The 22,349-nt window shown below is 39.2% G+C and overlaps 1 protein-coding gene across 3 annotated transcripts in view; it reads left to right on the top strand.

The window, feature by feature from the left end:
* The first annotated feature begins 385 nt into the window (after positions 1–385).
* The window catches only part of ZC3H12C (zinc finger CCCH-type containing 12C), a 59,282-nt gene continuing 37,318 nt past the window's right edge, over positions 386–22,349 (top strand). The window contains exons 1-2 of one of the 3 annotated variants that reach the window (XM_037047691.1): positions 1,022–1,268; positions 3,819–3,821. In XM_037047691.1, coding sequence (XP_036903586.1) covers positions 1,191–1,268; positions 3,819–3,821 — 81 coding nt within the window. In that variant the 5' untranslated portion in view covers positions 1,022–1,190. Of the gene's footprint in view, positions 648–870; positions 1,269–3,818; positions 3,822–22,349 lie in introns of those variants that run through there. The other 2 variants (XM_037047689.1, XM_037047690.1) reach the window with 2 other exon arrangements.

Raw genomic sequence — 22,349 nt, 5'->3', positions numbered from 1 at the left:
GGGATAATCCGTGTTATCGCTGGGTGAAGAAGACGTCTGGGAGCGGACAGACGCTGGGGGATTGGGGAGGGGAGGTGGGGACCCCGGGGCTGGGCCGGGTTGGGGAATGGGCGCGAGGAGAGGAGGCGCCGGAACCTTACACAGCCCCGGCGGCTGAGTCGAGCCCGACGGGTTCCAGCAGCTCCCCTCACCGCGCTCCACGCCTCCCGGGTTTTCCCCTCCGCTCGGGGTTTCCTGTTTCAGTTCTCGGTGATCTCCAGCAGCAGGTGCTGGTTTGCCGACATCGGCTTCAGAGGAGGCGAAGGAGAAGGGAAAGAGGGAAGGGGAGGCGGAAACGGCGTAGCGCCCGCGGCGGCGGCGGCGGCGGCGGCGGCGGCGGCGGCTGCGGGCGGGAGGTGGAGGAGCGAGCAGGCAGGCGGGACAGGCGGGTTCGCTCTCGCCCGCGGGGCATCGGCGCGGGCGGCGCGCCTTAGCCGGGGCCCCGGCGTGTGGCCCGGCGGGCGGCATGGGGCTGCATCCCGCTCTCCCCGCGCTCTAGCGGCGGCCGCGGCGGCCCTGGGCTGAGGCGACAGACTGCCGGCCGCTGGAAGGCCCCGGGGCTGCCCAGGCTTCCAGGGCATGTAATGGCTGCTGACAAGAGACTGCAAGTAGGTTGAGCAACGCGATTGAGCCCGTGTGCGCGCGCGTGTGGGGAGTGAGTTGTGCAATCTCGAGGAGGGGGCGCGGGGGCCCTGGCCGGTGGGGGCGGGGGGCGGGGAGGATCCAGGTGGCCGCAGTCGCTGCGGGCGCCGCCGCCCGCTCCCCGCTTCCTCGTGCGGTCGGCCACGCCAGGTAGCGGTCCCGCAGGTTTGTCCCTCGGGAAAGGGGGTGGAGAGGGCCCACTGTGGTGAGTGCTGGTCTCCCGGGAGCCGGGATAGGGGAGGGACTCCGGCCGGGAGGCCGAGCCGGAGCGCTGGGCGGAGGGGCTGGTGATCTCCAGGCCCTAACGGGTCGGACGCCCGGGGTTGAGCCTGCGAGCTCCCGCGACCTCCGGGGCTCCGGTGGAGCCGAGGGGAAAGCCGAGCGCACCGCCCTGCCAGTGGAGCAGCACCGCCGGATCTCCGGAGAGGTGAGGCCGATCTCCTCGGCCCCGCGGCCTAGGGCTCCGGTCCACTCCCGCCCGCCCCAGGGCACAGCGGCCGCGGCCGAAAATGGAGGCGAGCTCGGGCTCCCCAGAGGGAAACGGACCCACTGCCCTGCTCTTGCGGCTCAGACGCTCGCGAGCTCGTGTGCTGAGGCAGCATCCGACATCTCCAGCCCCAGCCATTAGCTTTTATTATCCTTCCATCCTGCATCCAAACTGCCACCGCCCGCGGGTCGGCCCTAAAGAAAACTCCTTATCTGACCCTGTTCCTTCTGTACCTCTCACGCTTCAGTCCCAGCTGAATTTCCATTTCCACCCAGTGTTTATGTTAGCTGTGCTGGTTTACATTTTTAACTCCGTACAAAGACGTATTACAAATACAACTTCAAGAGCTAAATCCCGCTTTTCTTCCGTAGACTGCCTAATCCTTCACCCCTTTTAAGACCCTTAAAAAACAGCTTTACCTTCCAAGTACAGATTACTCCAACTGGGTTTCTTGCCTTTTGGGTAACCGATAACAGCTCTGTTTCATGTTCTGTGTTTTGTGATAAAGAGGTGAAATGCTAATTCAGATTTAGTGCAAGTTTTCCCATTGGTTGTAAGACTATTGGAATATCCCCAGGCCCCTTGTTGATTGAAATCTTTTTTTGTTTGTTTGTTTTTGACCATCTTCGAATAGATGCAAAAAATGCTAGGACTATGTATATTTAGAAATTTGGAAAATTTGGAAAAGTTACTCGTTTTTTATTTCATCATATTTTTCTAATTCATATTATAAATGGAAAACAGTGGATATGCCTCTAACATATTTTTCAGACTTTCCAAGAACGACAATTCACAAATACAATTATTTTTATTTTTAAATTTAAATTGTGTTTATTGTTTATGCTATTACAGTTGTCCCAATTTTTCCGCTTTGCCCCCATCACCCAGCACCCCCACTCCCTCAGGCAGTCCCCACACCATTTGTCCATGACTATGGGTCATGCATACATGCTCGTTGAAGGTATGTTTATATTTTTAAACTTTTAATGTATTTAGGGTTCAATGGGTATAACTTCCATTTACTTGATCACTTACATATACAATTAATTTTGGTAGCAGTTTTTTAATATTGGTGTTATCTGATGTTTAAATGTAAACAAAAATAGTGGAATCAGCTGTGGACAGTTGGTTCAGTTGGTTGGACCCTCTTCCCTTGCACCAAAAGGTTGTGGGTTCCATTCCTGGTCAGGGCCCATTCTTAGGTTTTGGGTTCCATTCCTGGTCAGGGTGAATAGGAGATGCAGCCTATCTTTGTTTCTCTCTCTCTTTCTCCTCCTCTCTGTAAAGTCAATAAACATATCCTCCGGTGAAAATTAAAAAATAATAATGGAACCAGATACTTGGGAAATTATTTTGATAACCAGTGGAAGATGCCTATTTCAGACTTGTCTCTCTCTTCACCTCTTTTCTTCCAATTTGGCATTCTTATTTTAAGTTACCTAAATCTGTCTACTTGAAGGTACCCTAAAAATATTAGGATAGTCTAGTAACTGACTGTATATCTATAATTCAAAGTGTTTAATTGGGTATTTTTACTTTATTTAAGAATTGGTTTTACTTTTCAAAGTAAGTTAGAATTCTACCTATAGCATCTGGTCATTACCAAAGTACATAAACACTATAAGCAAAGTAAAATGAACTTTTAAACAAAGTGACAACAAAAAAAAGGCCAGTATTTTTTGGCCTGCATTTAATAATGGAAGCCTAATGAAACTATTTTATTGTAATCTAAAATATTAAAGGATCAGAAACAGAAACTTGGAATATCTGTATACTGATGAGAATTTTTATTAGTCACTTCCTTTTACTACATTTTTGTTTTAATTACAAAACTATAAAAATATATTCCTTTATATTAATGACTTCTCTGGAGCTATGTTTTCATGAATTATATTGCCACATTGGACCCCAAGTGGTTAATTGAAATTATATTTTCTAAATACTTTTCTCATTCTACAATTGAGTTACCTTCTCTTCATTTTAGCAGACAATAATGGTTTCTACATTAGTTTTAATTTTTATAACATGTAAAAAAGTGTTGCTCTCATTTTAAAGTTTTTTATGCCATTTTATACTATCTTATACCCTTAGTGTTTTCCATTGTCCTTGTACATAAATCCAGAAGAATTCTACTTTCATTCTAATTTTATTGCAATTTTAAAGAAACAAGTTGTGAGTAGAATGTGTTTTGTTTTTCTGGTGTTAGGATTTAGGATTGTAAACTAATCTCAGTTACTGTTCACTTAAGACTGATAAACTACTATTCCCTCGGCAAGTAATTATTTAGTGTCAGTCTAAGTGCTATGTAAGGCCCTTGACCTGTAAAAAAAAGAGTGATTATGAACTGATTGAACATAATGCTGGATCAAATGCGATCATTGAGAGGAGGGAAGAAGTAAAGTCAGGTACCGGGGAGGGTTACATTCCAGGCCTCAAAGGTAGTATTCAATTACAGGCAGACCTTCGAGATATTGCGGGTTCCATTCCAAACCACTGCAATAAAGTGAGTGGTGATGTTTTTGCTAGTGGAGAGTTTTCCAACATCTGTGAAGTGCAATAAGGCGGGGCACAATAGAATGCCTTAGGTAGGGTTGGGTGGGAATCACTTCCAAATGAGTACTGTGAATTAAGGGTCCTGGCAGAAAATCAGGGAGTGGGTAGTCTAGGGTGTCCAGAGCATTCAGTGGTAGGCTTTAACTCAGAGCATTAAGTAACAAGGTCAGTAAATAACAAAAATTTATTAAATCAGGATTCCAAATTTACACCTAAAATATTGAATCCTATTGTTGAATCTCAAATACATCAAGTGTTCTAAAAAATCTTCATGTGTTCTAGGGATTAATATGCCTTATGGACCTACAGCATATAAAAATCTCATGTCTTTACAAAGCTATAATGTTGTCATTCATCAAAAACATGTTATAATCATTGCTGCTATTTCACTATTAACAGTTCAGCAAAATTATCAACAATTGAGAATGTGATGTATTTTTTTTTAAAATATTTCACCCCACAATCTATCCAGTGTCCTGATAATTCAGTATGATTTTTCTCTTCTTTAATTTTTCTGTTTGACAGGATCGTTTTACTTTTCTAAAATGAAAATGGGGAATAATCACTGATAAAGCATAGCATTTATGATCATGCGCCACAACACTGACAGTAATTCTTATGCATGGTGGACTAGCCTAAAGCAAATTCCATGAGCACATTCTGAACATTCAAAGCATTCTACCTTTAGGATATTTTATCAAATTGCTAAGTGTGTGTAAGAAATATGTAGAAAATCTCAAGGTCTCTCTGCTTGTCGTGAACATTTTTCCCTAGCACCCCCACCCCGTACCTTTTGTGGCTCAGCCTTGTTAAACAATTCAGGCCTCAGCCTAGATCTCTGTTGGTTTACTCCATTGTAGTTTAATAACTTATGTCAAGCATTGTTCTAAATGTTTTACTTGTATTAATGCACTTAACTGCACTCCTATGAAGAAGTATATCATGGCTATTTTCTGATGAGGAAACCAAACCACAATGTGGTTAAATAATTTGATGGGTCTCACAATGTTGGCAGAGCAAGGGTTCCAAGGTTGAGTCCCAGTGTTAACCTAATATTAAGGTCTCTGGAACCAAACACATGTTAATAAATGTGCCTGTTATTGTGAGAATTAAATAATATCATGGAATTATCTTTCTTGGGAGTCTGGTTCTTAAAATACATATCTTTTTCTTGTACAAATGGAATTAGACTTTTTATAGAGCTATGTGTTCCATCTTCCTTTCCCCATTAAACACACAGTAAGGATTTTTTTACGCCATTAAAAATGTTTCAAATGTTATCTTCTTAAGAACATGTCATTTATTAATCATTCTCCTATGCAGTTAAACTTTTGGGGTTTTTGGAGGGGCCCAAATTTTAATATCATAATGCTTAAGTTGAACATCCCAGTAAAATTTTTTTTCAGTATATGTTTCTCAGTATGGATTCTAAGAAGTAATCATCTAAGATATAAATATACTTTAAGGTTTGTAATGGTCAAAAAGCTTTCCAGAAGAGCTGTACTGATAATACATATACCCATCAGCAAAGAGTGAGAGTGGCGATTTCATACTCTGTTTGAATGCACTAAGAATTAACTCAAATTTTTTGACAGTTTGTTAAATGAGCATTAATATCTAATTTAAATACTTTTCCTACTTATATTTTAATTATGAAAGTAGTACAAGTTGATTAAGAAAAAACAAAGTAAAAAGAAAATTAAACCCATCTGGAATCTCATTATCCAAAAATATGACATTTACAGAAATAACTTCTGTAAATACAATATTTTGATAAATATTTTCCTGTCAGTGTTTTATTCCTATAGTTCTACTTTATAGAATCTTTCTTTGTTTTTTTATTTTGTTAATATATTTTATTGATTATACCATTACAGTTGCTCTATTCCCCCCCTTCATTCCCCTCCACCCTGCACACCCCCTCCCCCACCACTCCCCCCCTTTAGTTTATGACCACATGTCTCAAGTTCATTAGATTCTATATTTCCCCCACTATTCTTGCCCTCCCCCTATCTATTCTCTACCTACTGTCTATGCTACTTATTTTCTGTACCTTCTCCCTCCTTCTCCTCCTCCCACTCCTCTGTTGCTAACCCTCCATGTGATCTCCATTTCTATGGTTCCACTCCTGATCTAGCTGTCCTCTTGGTTTGCTTTTGTTTTAGGTGTGGTTGTTAATAACTGTGAGTTTGCTGTCCTTTCACTGTTCATATTTTTAATCTTCTTTTTCTTAGATAAGTCCCTTTAACATTTCATATAATAAGGGCTTGGTGATGATGAACTCCTTCAGCTTAACCTTATCTGAGAAGCACTTTATCTGTCCTTCCATTCTAAATGAAAGCTTTGCTGGATAGAGCAATCTTGGTTGTAGGTCTTTGGATTTCATGACTTAGAATACTTCTTTCCAGCCCCTTCTTGCCTGTAAGGTCTGTTTTGAGAAATCAGCTGACAGTGTGATGGGAACTCCTTTGTAGGTGACTGTCCCCTTACCTCTTGCTGCTTCTAGGATTCTCTCCTTCATTTTAATCTTGGCTAATGTAATTATGATGTGCCTTGGTGTGTTCCTTCTTGGGTCCACCTTCTTTGGGACTCTCTGAGCTTCCTGGATTTCCTAGAAGTCTATTGCCTTTGCCAGGCTGGGGAAGTTCTCCTTTATTATTTGTTCAAATAAGTGTTCCACTTGTTGCTCTTCCTCCTCCTCTTCCCCTTCTGGTACCCCTATAATTTGGATATCAGAACGTTTAAAGATGTCCTGGAGGTTCCTAAGCCTCTCCTCATTTTTTTGAATTCTTATTTCTTCATTCTTTTCTGTTTGGTCATTTTTTTCTTCCTTCTGGTCCACTCCCTTGGTTTCAGTCCCAGTTTCCTTTCCATCACTATTGATTTCCTTTGCATTTTCCTTCATTTCAATCAGTTTAGCCTTCATATATTCCTCTAATTTGTGACTAAAATCAACCAGTTCTGTGAACATCCTGATCACCAGTATTTTGAACTGTGCATCTGAAAGGTTGGCTATCTATTGGTCGCTTAGAATTATTGGCTCTGGGGCTTTGAGTTGTTCTTGACCCAGAATGTTTTGGTCTGTTCGCACCTGTTACGTATGAGGGGCAGAGCCTTAGGTGTTCACCAGGGCAGGGCAACCCAGGTCACCGGGTTGTGAAGCTTTATGTGGGGTTGGGGTCAGAGAGGGGCAATGGTGGTCCCCTTTGCTGCTTCCTGCAAGCTGCTGGGGCCTGCGTGCTCTGTCTCACATCTCGCTCCTTTGCCTTATCTGCGCGTGAATGTGTGACCACGGTCAGCCAGCCACCTTGGGCCCTCACTAGGTCCACCTGTTGCCACCCCAAGCCTGGGATCTGCCAACCACTGCCTCACTTGCCTGGGTTGGTCTGGCTGGTTTTTCCTGCACAACCCCGGTCCGCCAGCCACTGGCTCCACCCCTCTTATTGGTCTGGCTGAACGGTCCATTGTTGTCGGACTTCCATACAGTTCAGTTTTCTGTGTTTTGGTTGAATTTTTGTTACTAAAACTTTGTTGTCTTTAAACTTGGTTGTGCGAAGAGGTACAGTGTTTCCACCTACGCCTCCATCTTGGCCAGAAGTCCCTGGTGTTTTCTTCTTAATATTAGCTGTTCCTTGCTGACATTGTCACTCTCTCCTTCTGATATACAACAGATACGTGCTGTGGACTGTGAAATTGAATAACAACTGCTAATATTATGTCTAAAATAAAAGTATTTGGGCAGTGATTAAAGGCTTTTGGGATGCTCAGATAGTCTGCGTTGCAAAACTGAAAGCCTACTTTATGGAGAAAGTAGGTAGGACCTCCTAAATCAGCTCAATCTGGGCTTGAGTTCCAGCTCTGCCCTGGCTGTGGTTCTAGGCAAGGCCCAGTTTCTCTTTGATTTCTCGCCCATTGAACACTAATTACTTTCAGAGAGTTGTTTTCACTGATTCAAGATAATAAATGTAAATGTTTCTGGCACACAGAAGGTACCTAATATTATTATAAAATGATTTGACAATCTCCATTGTTTTGATTGGACAGAAATTTTATTTTTTCTGTCTACTTATTCACTGGCCCTTAATTGTGTTCTGAGTAACTGGGATTACCAAATATGAAATTTCTATAAAATCAAGTTCACTGTTACTGCTTTTAATGTCAGTTTATACTAGATTTTTTGAAGGGCCTTCAAATCTGTTACCTCATGTCTTTTAGAGTGAGGCTAAAATTAGTTTTTGTTCTTTGTTCTTAGTCATCTGTACTCATTTCCTATTCAAAATTATGTGGGCTTAATTTTGTCCTTATTCTGTGACTTGGTCTGTTTCAAATCTTAGGGGTTTTTTTTGAGTCTTTAGTGAATAGATGTAATTAATGGAATTAACAACGTTAATCAATATTACAAATATTGATTCCAGAATACAATCTACCTGCTTAATATGTATCATTATAATTTGATTTACTACATAAATTACCTTTCTTAAATTTAGAACTTTTGTATATAGTATAAGTAAATATATCTATATATTTGGTTAGTTTTTGTTCCATCTTTGTTGTATTTTGCCAACAGAATTATGCTAGCCTCATAAACCAGTTTGAACACTTTCCATTTCTTCAGTGCCCTAGAATAATTTAAGTAACATAGGAGTTTCTGGATGCTTTTAGGTTTTTCTAGAATGTAGCTATGAAACATTACAGGTCTAGCACCATTTGTCGGGAATATAATAGAGGATATATATTATTTTCAAAATTCTATTTTATTGATTATGCTGTTACAGTTGTACCATTTTCCCTCTTTGCTCTCCTCCACCCAGCACTTCCCTTCCTTAGGCAGTCCCTACAACATTGTTGATGTCTATGGGTCACACATATAAGTTCTTTGGCTACTCTATTTCCTATACTGTACTTTACATCCCCATGGCTATTGTGTAACTACCTATTTGTATTTAATCCCTTCACTGCTTCATCCATTCCTTTATACCCCTCTCCCATCGGCAACCATCAAAACGCAGTCTGTATCCGTGATTCTGTCTCTGTTCTTCTCATTTGCTTAGTTTGTTGTTTAGATTCCATTGTTGACAGATAATATGTTATTTGTTGCCATTTTATGTTCATAATTTAGATCTTCTTTTTCTTGAATAAGCCCCTTTAACATTTCATGTAATAATGGCTTGGTGATAATGAACTCCTTCAGTTTTTTCTTGTCTGGGAAACTCTTTATTGCCATTCCATTTCTAATGATAGCTTTGCTGGATATAGTAATCTAGGTTGTAGGTCCCGGCTTTTCATGACTTTCAATATTTATTGCCAGTCCCTTCCAAAGTTTCTTTTGAGAAACCAACTGACAGTCTTATGGGAACTCCCCTGTAGGTAACTGACTGTTTTCCTCTTGCTGCTTTTAAGGTTCTTTATCTTTAAGCTTTGGCATTTTAATTGTGATGTGTCTTGGAGTGCACCTCTTTGCATCCATCTTGTTTGGGACTTTGTGCTTCCTAGACTTGGATGTCTATTCCCGTCACCAAATTAGGGAAGTTTTCTTTCATTATTTTTTCAAATAGATTTCCAATTTCTTGCTCTTTCTCTCCAGGGAACACTATGATGTGAATGTTAGAGTGCTTGAAGTAGTCCCAAAGGTTGCTTACACTATGTTCTTTTTTTTTTGGATTCTTTTTTCTCCCTGTTGTTTTGATTGGTTGTATTTTGCTTCTGTATATTCCAAATCATTGATTTAATTCTTTACTTCATTTATTCTACTGTTATTTCCCTGTAAATTGTTCTTTATTTTAATTAATGGATCCTTCATTTCTGACTAGACCTTTTTTATACTGTTGAGGTCCTCTCTTAAGTTCCTTGAGCATCCTTAAACCAGTGTTTTGTACTCCGCATCTGACAGGTTGCTTATCTCCATTTTGTTTAGTTCTTTTTCTGGAGTTTTGGTCTGTTCTTTTATTTGGGCCATTTTTTTTTTTTTTTTGTCTCCTCATTGTGGCAACCTCCCTGTGTTTGGTTCTATGTATTAGCTAGAGCTGCTTTGACTCCATGTCCTGGTAGCATGGCTTAATGTAGTAGGTGTCCTGTAGGGCCAATGGCACAGCCTACCCTATCACCCAAGCTGGGTACTTGAGGTGCACCCTTTGTGTGGGCTGAATATACCCTCCTCTTGTAGTTGAGCCTTGGTTGCTGTTGGATGATCTCAAAGGGAGTGGTTTACCTAGGTTAGTCAGCTACAAGGATTGGCTGTGACCATATAACCACCCACCTCCATCTCTCCCCTCTGTGAAGGATGTTATGCAGGGGCAGCATAGTGGTGCTCCAATGTGATCTGTAGATGTCCACTAGGTGCCCGGGCCCTGGGGTTTCTTGAGTGGTGCAGGCCAAGGTCAGCCCCTACCAGTATTTGCCTGGGGCCATCCTGCTGGAGCTACAAAGCAATCTGAGATGGCTGCTACTTGTGCTGGGCTTGGAGATTCCCAGGCAAAGTCAAGCTGTGAATCTAGGCTGGCTGCTGCTAGTGTTAGGGTGGGGGCCCTTAACAAAAGTTTCAGGGGCTGGGGACTCACTGAGGCTGGCTCTTACTTGTTTGAGAGGATTTAGGAAGTTGTGAAGCATGAGCCAAGACCAGCCGTTCATATGGAAAAGTCACTTTTAACAGCTGGGTGGACCTGTAAAATGGGTGGGATGGAGTCTCAGAGCAGGGCAAGCAGTGTTAGTCAAGTTGGTGGAGTTTCATGTGTAGCTCCCCCTTGCTGGCCCTGTGGCCATGTGGGGGGGGGGGAGGGTTCAGAAGAGAGACAATGGCCTCTACTCACCTTTCTCTCTGGGAGAAAGCTGGCCCCCAGCTCTTGCCTTGATGTTAGACACTTCAGTCTTTCCCCATATGCCACTGGTGCCTTTCAACTGCTACCCTAGCACTGGAGCTCAGAGGGAGTGAGTCTTAGTAAGTCCATGTGTGGGTTCTTTAAGAGGAACTGCTTGGGACCCCAGAAGTTTCTGCCACTGACTCAATCCCTACTGGTTTTTGCAGCCAGAAGTTATCAGAACTTATCTTCCTAGAACACTGGGCTGGGGGGTTTGGTGTGGGGCTTGAATGTCTCATTCCTGAGATACCCCTCCTGAATTTTTATCTACCACAAATGGGTATGGGACAAGCTCATTCCATGTTTCCATCCCTCTAACCAGTCTGGATGGATGTGGTTTCTTTAATTCTGTAGTTGTCAGATTTCCATTCAACTAGACTTCTGATGGTTCTGAGTGATGGTTGTTCTGTAGTTTAGTTGTAATTTTGATGTGGTTGTGCAAGGAGGTGAGCCATGTTTACTTACCTATGCTGACATCTTGACTGGGATTCGAAGGTACATGTCTTTAACAGAGTTCTTATTTCTTCCATGGTTATTCATTTGCAGCCTTTTCTTAAATTAGCTTTAATTATGGATTCTTGAATTATTGGATAAATATTTATGCCAAGAATGCCTTCTATGTCATTGAACATTAATTACATTTGTAATATTACGTATTTGCAGGGTTCCCTAACCTGTTGGTCACACTTTGAGGAGGTTACTCACTCATTCATTCATCATTTAGAACAAGCTCTCCATATTATTAACCAATTCTTTTTTCTTTTTAATTTATTTGTGCTTTTAATTACTAAGCCTTTGCCCACCTTTATTTTGTTTGGTTTGCTCATTTCTTTTCAATTTAAATATTAAATTCCTTTATTTCTTATTTTTTATTAAATATACTTACAGTATTTTTTCTTTGAGTATCAGTTTGGCCACGTTTTATAGGATATAATTTATTGTCATCTAATTCTAAATGGCTACAATTTTAGTTTTTTTTTTTAACTACAAAGTTATTTGGAAGAGAGTTTTAATTTACAGGAAGTGGGTTTTGAGGGTGGGGGTTAAATTCGTTTTTAGCTGTCTTCTGCTAACTTCTCATTTTTTGTTTCATGGTCAGAGTGTTTCCATTCTGTTGGTTTGAGTTTTTTCCTAAGGCTTGAAAAGGTAGGCCAGCCCAATTTTGTCTGTATCCCAACTTTGAAGTTAAACAACTCATAATGAATTATTTGAGTACTTGAGATAAGGGTCATTTTTATTGTTTCTGTTTAAATATTGTATATCCTGGAGTTGAATGCCATTCTCATATTTAAGGCCTGTGGATAAGAGAAGTAAATCTAATGCTTTGGATTGGTAGGGCTTTTTGTCATGTTTGTGTAAGGGTTGAATGGTGTAACTTTCAAAATAAGCTGATTTCTCAGTTTGTTTTAAAAATATTTGAGTTCCTTAAATGGGGTTTCTCTGCTTTTAGATCTTATCACCTCCTCCCCTGGTGTGTTCCCCTCTGTGTGTTTCCTAAGATCTTTGTGGGGTTGGAAGTCAGAGCATCTGTGGTTTCTCCACAGCCCTGCTTATGTTCTTTACCACTGTAATTGTAGTTCAGAGAGCATCTTCTGATTTCTTCCCCCTTTCACCCCAAGATTCTAAAGCTTTGGGGGGAAATTATTCTTTCTTGACCTGTTTATGGATGGGATAAATAAACTAGCCAAGGAATAGCAGAATTACAGGAATTAACTCGACATTCTCAAAAATGGAGAGTGGTGGCAATTCTTGAAATTTTTTTTAAAGATTTTTTATTTATCTTTAGAGGGGAAGGGAAGGAGATAGGGAGAGAAATATCAATGTATGGTTGCCTCTCATGCCCCCACTGGGAACTGGCCTGCAACCCAGGCATGTGTCCTGACTGGAAATCGAACCTCAATACTCTGGTTCTCAGGTCCCCGCTCAGTCCACTGAGCTACACCAGCCAGGGCCAATTCTTGAAATTCTTGTAAGAAAATTAACCAAATACTTTTTTTCTGAAGAAAAAAATTCTTCAAATCATCGCCCTTTTATTTTTTCTTAAGTTAGTTTTTTTTAAATTGTTTTTTCAGGTCTATTACATTAAAGAGAGATACTCAAGATTGGTCTAAATGTCATTAAAACCTCCCTTTTGAATAAGCACATCAGCAAAGAACCACAGGAAGCTCATGTTTAAAGTCAAATTCTGATCCACAAATTAGAAAGATTTTTCTGTATTAAGAGAAAGACTATATTCAGAGTATAGGTAGTATATGTTTAAAGTATGGTTTTGAAAAAATATCAGAAATTGGCATGTAAGAAAAATGTCACAAAACTCATTTTGTGAGTTTGGTTGAAGTAGGAAATTTTACTGCTGGCCATGGTGCCTGGGAAGCATGTGCCAGGTTGCCAGCCGCAGCTTAACTTCCAGATCATCCCATGCTGTGATAGCACCTGAGTGCAAACGAGGCAGGTGGAGACAGCACTTTGGAACTCCTGAGTGCCAGCCAGAAGGCAGAATGCCAGTTTGGCAAGTGCACTCTTAGGTGCTGAGTTTTGGGCCCAAGCATTCCTCAGAATAACAGATAGATCATAAATGTCTATTTCCTACCTTGATAGCAGATGAGCACTTAATTTTTATGTGCATTTTAATTGGGTACTTATTTGATGATAAACACCTAAAATAGGCAGAACAGTTAAACATGAATTTACATTTGATCAAATTCTGAAAGTTTCTTTTTGATGTATGGTAGCCTCTTACTCAACTTTTTGTATTCTCTCTTTAAAAGAAAATCAGAATTATATAGTATAGTATAATATAATATAAAAAGATAATAAGAATTATTAGGAAAAGACCTTTCCTTATTTTAGAAATACTGGTTCTGAAGTCTGATTAATTTGTTTAATTGCCAAATCTTTGCTTCCCAGTAGGTTAAGAACCTCTCCTAAAGGTGAGAAATGGGGTACACTGATTCTGTCCCTGTGTTCCTGCTTCTGTCCATGCATGTGCGTATTTTAACACACATGAGTGGGGAGCACAGCCACAAGCACAGGGAGATCAGGGACCTGAAATAGGCTGATTCTTATGTTTAACAGTCTCTTTATTTAAAAAGTCATTTGGAGCCCTGGCTGGTGTAGCTCAGTAGATTGAGCTCAGGCCTGGGAACCAAAGGATCAGGGTTCGATTCCCAGTCAGGGCACATGCCTGGGTTGCAGGCCAGTTCCTAGCAGGGGACACACGAGAAGCAACCATACATAGATATTTCTCTCCGTCTCCCCTCCCCTCCCCTCCCCTCCCCTCCCCTCCCTTCCCCTCTCTTCCCCTCTCTTTCTCTCTCTCTTTCTCTCTGTTCTTCCTCCCTCCCTTCTTTTTTCTCTAAAATCAATAAACATGTCTTTGGGTGAGGATTGAGAAAAAAAGAGCTAGTAGGACAAGCTAGGAGGAAAATATATTTCTGTAAATGATTGTCAAAGGCTATATATATAGTGTTATATATACCTATAGATGTATATAAGCATATAATTTCAGGTAGTTAATCCTTATTGAGTGCTTAGGATATACCTGGCACTGTTTCAGTGTTATATATTTATTAGCTCAGTACATTTCAAAATAACCATATTAAAATATTTTTTACAGTTGAGGAAACTGAGGCGTGGAGAGGTAAATTTGCCCAAGGTGATGTGTATGGTGTGTATGTGTGTGCTGTATATCATCTATGTGTGTGTGTGCAGCCTAACCAGCAATCAGCATAATGCTTAAAGCATTAGAGATATTCCCACTAACATCAGGAACAACACAAAATCATCATTGCTTATTAATATTACAATGTAATGAGATAAAAGTATGGAGCAAGAGATTTAAAAATTGGTAAGGAAGACAATCTGATGATTTTATTGTGTGTCTGGAAAACCTAAGAACCCCAGTGAAACATTAATGGAAACATTAAGCATTCACCTAAATACCTAATTCAGAAAAGTGTGTACAAGAATAAGAATAGAAATACTTACTTTTGGATACCATCAATAACTAGATAGAAAATATAATGCGGAAAGAAAAACCCTGTATTGATTTATTGCAAGAACAGAAACAAAATTTTTAAGACAAGTTTAATAAGAAATTTATAAGTCCTCATTAAGAAATTTAGGTAACTATATTGAAAGAAAGAAAATTTCAGTAAATTGTTCTTGATTAGTAAAATCAGCAGTGCTTTTTAAGCAGATATTACTGCAGCACAGTTTCCATCAAACTCTCAACAGCTTTTTGGGTAAAACTTGTCAAAACAATTCTAAAGTATCTGAAAGCATGTTCATGCAAAAACAGCCAAGATAAAAATACGAAAATGAGAAACACTAATGATAGAAGACTTGCTCATGAAAAGTACCCAATATATTATAAATCTGCAATTTTTAATATATGGTACAGGCACAGAAATAGGTAAAGGGCTGTGTAACACAATTGGAAGTGTGGAAGTAGGCCAAGCTTGTAAGACATTACTATAAAATAGGATCATATCCCTCCCTCTGCTCAAAGCCTGTGGGTGCATGGACCGATAACAGTAGCATCAGCTGTGAGTTTGTTAGAATGCCAAATCTCAAACCACACCCGAGACTTCCTGAATCAGAATCTTCCTGAATCAGATCCTGATATCTTCAGTTGATATGTAAAGTTTGAGAAGCATTACCCTTCAAAGTTCTACATGACCTCGTTTCTCTTGTACATTTCTGACCTCATCATCTGGCTCATCCCCTTGCTCACTTGCTAGTGTCTTACTAGCCACCTTGCTAATCATGAACACATGAACACACTGTCTTCTCAGAGCTTTATACTTAATCCTCCCTGTTACATATTTCCTTTAACTTCATTAGGTATCTGCACAAATATTACATGATCAGTGAAGCCTTCCCTGATTCAGCTTCTTTGTAGGAAACGCAGGATTAGGCTCCTGTGAACCTCAGGTCAAAACATTTACATTGATTAGTCAGTGTGTAACCTTGTTATATGTGTCTTGCTGTTTAAAGATACCATACTTAATATATATTATTGATTCATTATTAACATTGAACTCACAACCAAAAGCACTATAACTCATGTGTAAAAAAGTTACTTAACACCTATTTTCTCTGTAAGGAACTTTGCAACCTTGCACTTAGGAACAGTAGATGCTTGGAGGCTGTTTAAACTGCAAATTCACCTACAAATAGCACCAATATGCACAAAAGTAGCACTAAATGGTCCTTTTTAGAACACTTGTTTACAGTATGAGAGCTGAAATAAGAAGGGAGAGCCTCACTTTGTTCAGCTTCAGCTGGAATGTGTGCCTTGGGCCACTCACATTTTCTGCCTTTCTGCACAGGCACATGTCTGGAGAGTGACTCCAAAGCACCACGAGTGCTAATTTTGGGGTTACAAACTTTACCAAGTAGTCAAATTTACAAATACACAATCCATGAATAATAAGAACCCACTGTGCATCATTCCTTTAATAAATATTTATTGTATTTCTACTGTGTGTCATGCCCCCAGAATTACTCAGCACTCCAATATTTATCAAGTCCTAACCATGTCAGGCCCTGTGCAAAACTTCAGTAATCCAAAGGTTATTCATTCTAACAGTGTTCCAGGAAAGTTTTCATGGCAGGGTTGGTTTTTAGCTGGATCTTCAATAACAGTGGGTAGGATTTTAACATTCAAAGTGTGCAGGAAGTTGTTTTAGAAAAAAGAAACTTGAAGTCAGTGTTCTTAAACTTGGCTACATATTAGAATCACCTGGAGTATGGCCAGGCTTCACCCAGAACAAATTAAATAAATAAGTAACCCTTTAGGGATGGAACTCTGGCATCCAAATACTGTATTTTAAACCTCCCCAGATGATTCCAGTGTATAACCAAATTGAGAGAACCACTGCTTTAAATACATGTGTTTGGCTGGAGTGTAAGTCATATAAAGTAAGCAAAGAACAAATAAATCTAAAAAGATTTGGGTCCAGGTATTAACATGTGGTCATTTATTTAGCACATGTTTATTAAGTGCCTGTTGTGTGCCACGCACTCTGCTGGGCACTGCAGACAAATCAGGAAACAAACACAAGAATCCCTGCCTTCGAGAGGCTGCAGTCGAATTGCATTGGCAGTTGTTTAGGGTGATTCATATTCTAGATTTAGTTATAGTATATGATGATTGGTGTTTAGAAGTAATCTTGTCCTAAATGCTCAGAATAATAAATTTAATGTCTTAAAATTTTACCTCACCCCCTGGTATGAATAGAATTCCGTGAAGAAAAATTTTGTGACGAACTTGTGTGCTAATTTCACTGAGCATATTTTTCTAACACTCATTTTATTTGCCTCTCAGTGGTTTTCAGTTGCTTGTACACCAGGACAGTTGTCTAAAATCAGTAATTTAAAATGCAGTAATTTAAAGTCAGTGGTGTGAGGGCCATTGGAAGTATTAACTCAAGCACTTTGTTTTTCCATCTTATAAGAATTGGTATATAAGAAACAATGTTCTGTCTTGATCATTAATAAGAACTTATATTTAGATCAAACATAATAAAGGACTTTTATTTGGTCATAGTTGTTTGCAGTTTCTTTTGTATTATTTGCTGTACACCATGTTTTATGTTTTCATTAGTTCCTAAGCAGAATTATTTAATACCTAAAGAACAAGACATGCACCCATCATCAGCTGGTATGTGCAGCCTGAAGTTGTTATTATTATGTGCAGATATAAGCACATACTAGGTACAAAGTGAGGAATGTCAGCTTTGCCAACATGGCTCAGTTGGTTGGAGCGCCATCCATAACCAAAGGTTTGTGGTTCGAGTGCAGTCAGAGCACATGTCAAGGTTGTGGGTTCGGTCCCCTGTCCAGGTGTGTACAGGAGGCAGCCAGTCGGTTCCTCTCTCTTTTATCGATGTTTCTCCCTCTCCCTCTCACTAAAAGCAATGAAAAAATATCCTCTAGTGAGAATAAAAAAAAATGAGGATAGCCGGAGTAGGAGATAATGTGCTGTGGTATCCAGAGAGGAGTTGTGACTATCCTTTAATGCTGATGTTGTAAATGTCATTGCTGTACAAGATAAAGTATCATATAAGTACCGTACAGTCATGATATAATTCCAAGAATGTCTTATTTTTTATATAAAGTTACACATTTTGGGTCAGTTTTTCCTCAGAGTTTTAGTTATACCTAATATACTTGTGTTTTGTTAATATGGATGATATCATGTGCTTTCTACCTCTTTTAAAATTATATACTATGATTTTTTTTTCCTCAGGAATTTTCTCTCCACTACTCTCCCATATATTAGTTGCTTTAGTAACCTATTATATTACATCAGCATTTTGAATGTGATTTGTATTTCCTAACCTATTCTAAAATTCTGTGTTTCTTGAGTATTTACAAGTTTTATAAGAATTTAAGATGATCTGTTTAAAGATTTATAATGAAATTTTTAAAATACTATATGGGAAGCTAATCACTGGGAAATATTTGAGGTCTAAGAATATGTGTTATGTTGTCACTTAAATTACTATGGGAAAGTTTTTTTTGTTTTTAGACCACTGGAAAGAAAAACTGTTTTGTGGATTTATTTAGTATCTATCTCTGAACCTTAGAGACAACTGAAGGTGGCTTGCTCTTAAGTGATGTAGCACAGAAAGATTTTTTTTGAAACCCTAAGGCTTTTTACTTTGAGGAGCATTATCTTTCTTTGTTACAATTTTTTAAAAAACTTTATATGTATTTTAAAAGTAGTCTGACCAGAGTTTATGTATGTAAGTCTTTTTATCACCTTTTTTCCTTAATAGTTCTTTATAACAAAACTTTTTAGTGTTGAATATTGTTTGAGGGGGTCTTTTTCCTGCCTTAGTTCTGAACCAGCTGAGAAATAGACAAAGAAGCCAGGCAGGTGGACATCAACATGGCAGTTTTATTTATTTATTTTTGATAGAACTATTGTAGAACATGACCTGTAATCACAGCATAAAGGGCTTAGTAACATTGAACCCCCAAATTGGAAAGATTTTACCACTCAACCTGAGGCAGTGCTGGAGAACAAAGCAACCATATTCTCCACTCGGACAGATCCTGAAGCAAAGTTTGTGAGTCAGACAAGGCTTTCCTTTCCCAGTTTGTCTTCCCAGATTTACCCACCAGATTTGCCTTCCCAGATTTACCATAGCCATCCTTCCGTGAGGAGGCAGAGTCCTGAGTGTTACTCCAACATATGCCACTCTAGGCGGGAAGTCGAAGCCAGAGAAGGAGACGTCAGGAAAAGGCCTCTCTTCCCTGAGAGGCTTGAGCTCAGTCAGTTCCACAGCTGCCTGTAACGGGGAAGGCAGCCCTGTTGGCAGAACCAGGGCTATAGGAACATTGCAAATAGCTAAAGGCTCTTTGATATAATCGCTTTGTCTCAAAAGAGGAATAAAAATTAGCAGGGGAGCATTTTTGTTCATGTGGATGCCTGCATTCATATTCATAGGAGCCTGTTTTTTTAAACTGGTCATAATTTTCACTCAGATGGCTTCTAGATATCAGCACGTTGCTGCACAAATAGGTTTCTTCCATGTGGATTATGGAAGATTAAATGGCAATGGCTCTGCCTTCAAGAAGTTTACAGCCTGGTTCATAAGTAAGTGCTTGTATTATACAGTACAGACTCTTCATGCTGTAGAAATTCAAAGGAGTTGGGCCTTAATAAAAATTGAACCAGTCCAGGGAGGTTTTAGGCAAAAATAAACCTTGAGCTGGGCTCAGAATAGCAGATGATCTGGGTAGAGGCAGTGCAAAAGAACACTTCAGTTGACTTCCCTTGTGCTATCCCTTCACTTTCGGTGAAATGGGAAATAAGATTACAGGGCCAGCAGGGGCCCAGGCTGTAGCAACAACCTTGAAAACAAAGCAGAGAACCAGAGATTTATGATTTGCTGCTGAGACTTTTTTTAAGCATGAGTGGTGTCTGTGAAAATCACTTTGGCAGGGATGTGCTTAGGGGTTATTCAAGGAAGGAGTAACTTAAGAAATGAAAGTAACCAAGACCTGAAGAAAATAAAATATATTGAAGCTCTCATGGCTCATCTGACTTCCTAAATATAATAACCCAGAGATTAGAGTTAGTGCCTGATTGGTTTTGCTCCATTCTTTTACACCATGTGTATAAATTAGGTTTTTGTTGGTTGATTAGTCTGTATTTTTAACTCTCAAAAATAATTTTTTAACTTTCAAGGGACAATTGCTAAAACTTGATACAACAATCTCACTTTTATGGTGTTATTGTTAGGCTTGACAGAGATTGTGTATTAAAGGAGAACGAACCCAAATTAGGAGAAAGGTACCAGGAGGGAGGCTTGGATGACCACTGACAAAGATTGATTCCAATCACTAGCATCAAAACTCACAAATGTCACATTCATACCTCAGCAGATATACAAGGTCCTGTCATATGGTTGAAGTTGCAGATGTTAGACATGTCCTCAGCACTGAGAGACTTTAGTATCCACCTAAAACTACACTGTCTTGTATTTATCTGTCATAACTGCAGTCATTTATGGCAGTAATCCAAGCAGAGCCAATCCCTGTTGGTACTGGCTCTGCAGTGGAAAGAGGACTAAGGGAGTATGAGTAAGAGACACAGTCTTGGGCCATCTTTTCACCCAGATGTTTTAATGTGCTTAACATTATCTAATACTAGCAACCCAGAGAGTGTAAATACCACAGCAGGATTTGATTAGCTTTTTCAGATCACTGGCTTTATTTGCTGTTGCAAAAAAACTTAATCCAGTGCTAGAGATCAGGCTGCCTGCTGAGCTCTAGGGTAGTTTGCTCTCCTCCTTTGTGTTCACAGTGGCAGGAATTAGTGAGAAGAGTCCTCCTTCTGAATTAAAGCTATAAAACAGCAACTATAGTAGCAAGGGATAAAAAGAAGAAAGAATCCAGAGGAAAGGAGAAGGCTGTCTATTCAGACTAAAGAGTTTCCTTTGTATACACAAAAGAAAAAGTTTTTAATATGAATTCATAAATATTGACCATAAATATTGCTCTCACTAGTCAGTGTATAGCTTAAGTTTTATGAGGCTTTAGTTTTAACTATTTTGCATGAATATGTGTTTGTCATTTTTTTTTAATCAAACACAGTTTTACCAGAAGTAAATTTACTAAACCATACTGGTGGCTTTTTTTTTTTTTTAAGAGAGAGAAGAGAGGGAGAGAAACATCAGTGTGTGGTGGCCTCTTATGTGCCCTACACTGGGGATCTGGCCCACAGCCCAGGTATGTGCCCAGACTGGGAATCGAACCAGTAACTCATTACTTCACAGTCTGCACTCAATCCACTGAGCCACACCAGCCAGGGCCTGGTAGTTTTGATTTATCTTTCCTACTCCTTTCAGGGTTTGTACCTTTTACTCAAGAAATTTCAAAAAGAAGTACCACCATACCACCAAAAAAGAAAAAATGATAAATTCTATTTTCTGCATTTCCTTAAAGTTCATATGCTTACCCAAGACATAAAATTTTAATTCTGTATAATTCACTTTATAATATCCAATAAACTATATAATACTTGAGATTTTTAAATCTTTAATGGGCCTATGAAATTAGACCATGGGCTTAACTATTGCAGAAGCATTACTGCAACCCTTGGCACCCAAAAAGAGAATAGTTCTTGCTTTAGAAGTTAGTATGCCATTCAAAATCAAATAATTTCATTTAGTTAAAAATATTTTTAGATTTTTAAATTTTCTAATATTTGTGAGGTGACATTCAAGCTCTTTTGAGGAAAAATATTTATAGACAAATGGCGATATAGCTCATTGTATTTCAATTTTTTTCTGAAAACAACAATTTTTAGGCCTTTAGTAGGCATAAGGAATGCTTTTAATGAGACAACTGAAAATTTTTAACCATATAGAGTACATCTTCCTCTTACTTTGTACAGAGAGAAGAGCTTATTTACATTTGAGTGGGCACAATAAAGACGCAGCCAAGCGTTCCAGCCCATATTATATTTTCCAAATATTCACAAATGATCTTAATTATGAGTAGCCTCTGTGAATGTGTGTGAAAGGAGAAGTTGTAGATTGTAGACATGGAGATTGTTTGTGGTGCTCTAACCAAATTTTATATCTTTAGAGTTCATGCTTATATGTGTAATGGAAAAGCATTACGTTCTATTACACATGATTATATGTGTAATAGAAAAGCGTAGGCTCTGCCTAAATCACCCTATGTCAAAAATTATGTTAAGAACAGTTTTTTGCCTTTTTAAAAATTTTCACTGGGATAAAAGGGTGCCAGTGTGTGTGTGTGTGTGTGTGTGTGCGTGTGTGCGTGTGTGTGCACGTTCTATATCATGTAAGTACGTAGAAGGACTGTTCTAGATTCCCTTTTCTAGTAGTGGGGAAATTTTCTCACAGCTGATGTTTAAATTTTGACAGAGTTTTTTCATCATCAGATGCCACCTAATATATAGTTATATATCTGCATATGTAGTTATATATGCAGCCCTCAAAAGCAAGTAGTCCATTGCATTATAAATAATGCGGTTTTCAAACTCTGCAATAAATCAGGGATAACAAGCTCTCTCTCTGAGAGCTGTGGTTTTAGTATATGTTCCTTCAAAAAAATCACAATATTTCTTCTTTTTAAAGTTTATTAGTTGCTGAACTAGAATATGAATATTATATCTTACAAATTTTATGAAGTACAAATACTTTGAATAGATATAAAGGTTTCTCTTATTTAATTGCATGATTAATGGTACCCATCTTAAAAGAATTTTATGCTACTATTTGACA

Source organism: Sturnira hondurensis, unplaced genomic scaffold, assembly GCF_014824575.4.
Source record: "Sturnira hondurensis isolate 20B ecotype Veracruz unplaced genomic scaffold, ASM1482457v3 Scaffold0006213, whole genome shotgun sequence".
In the NCBI taxonomy this organism is placed as follows: domain Eukaryota; kingdom Metazoa; phylum Chordata; class Mammalia; order Chiroptera; family Phyllostomidae; genus Sturnira; species Sturnira hondurensis.
Note: the sequence above shows the minus strand (reverse complement) of the source record. Positions and strands in the feature narration are given on the sequence as shown.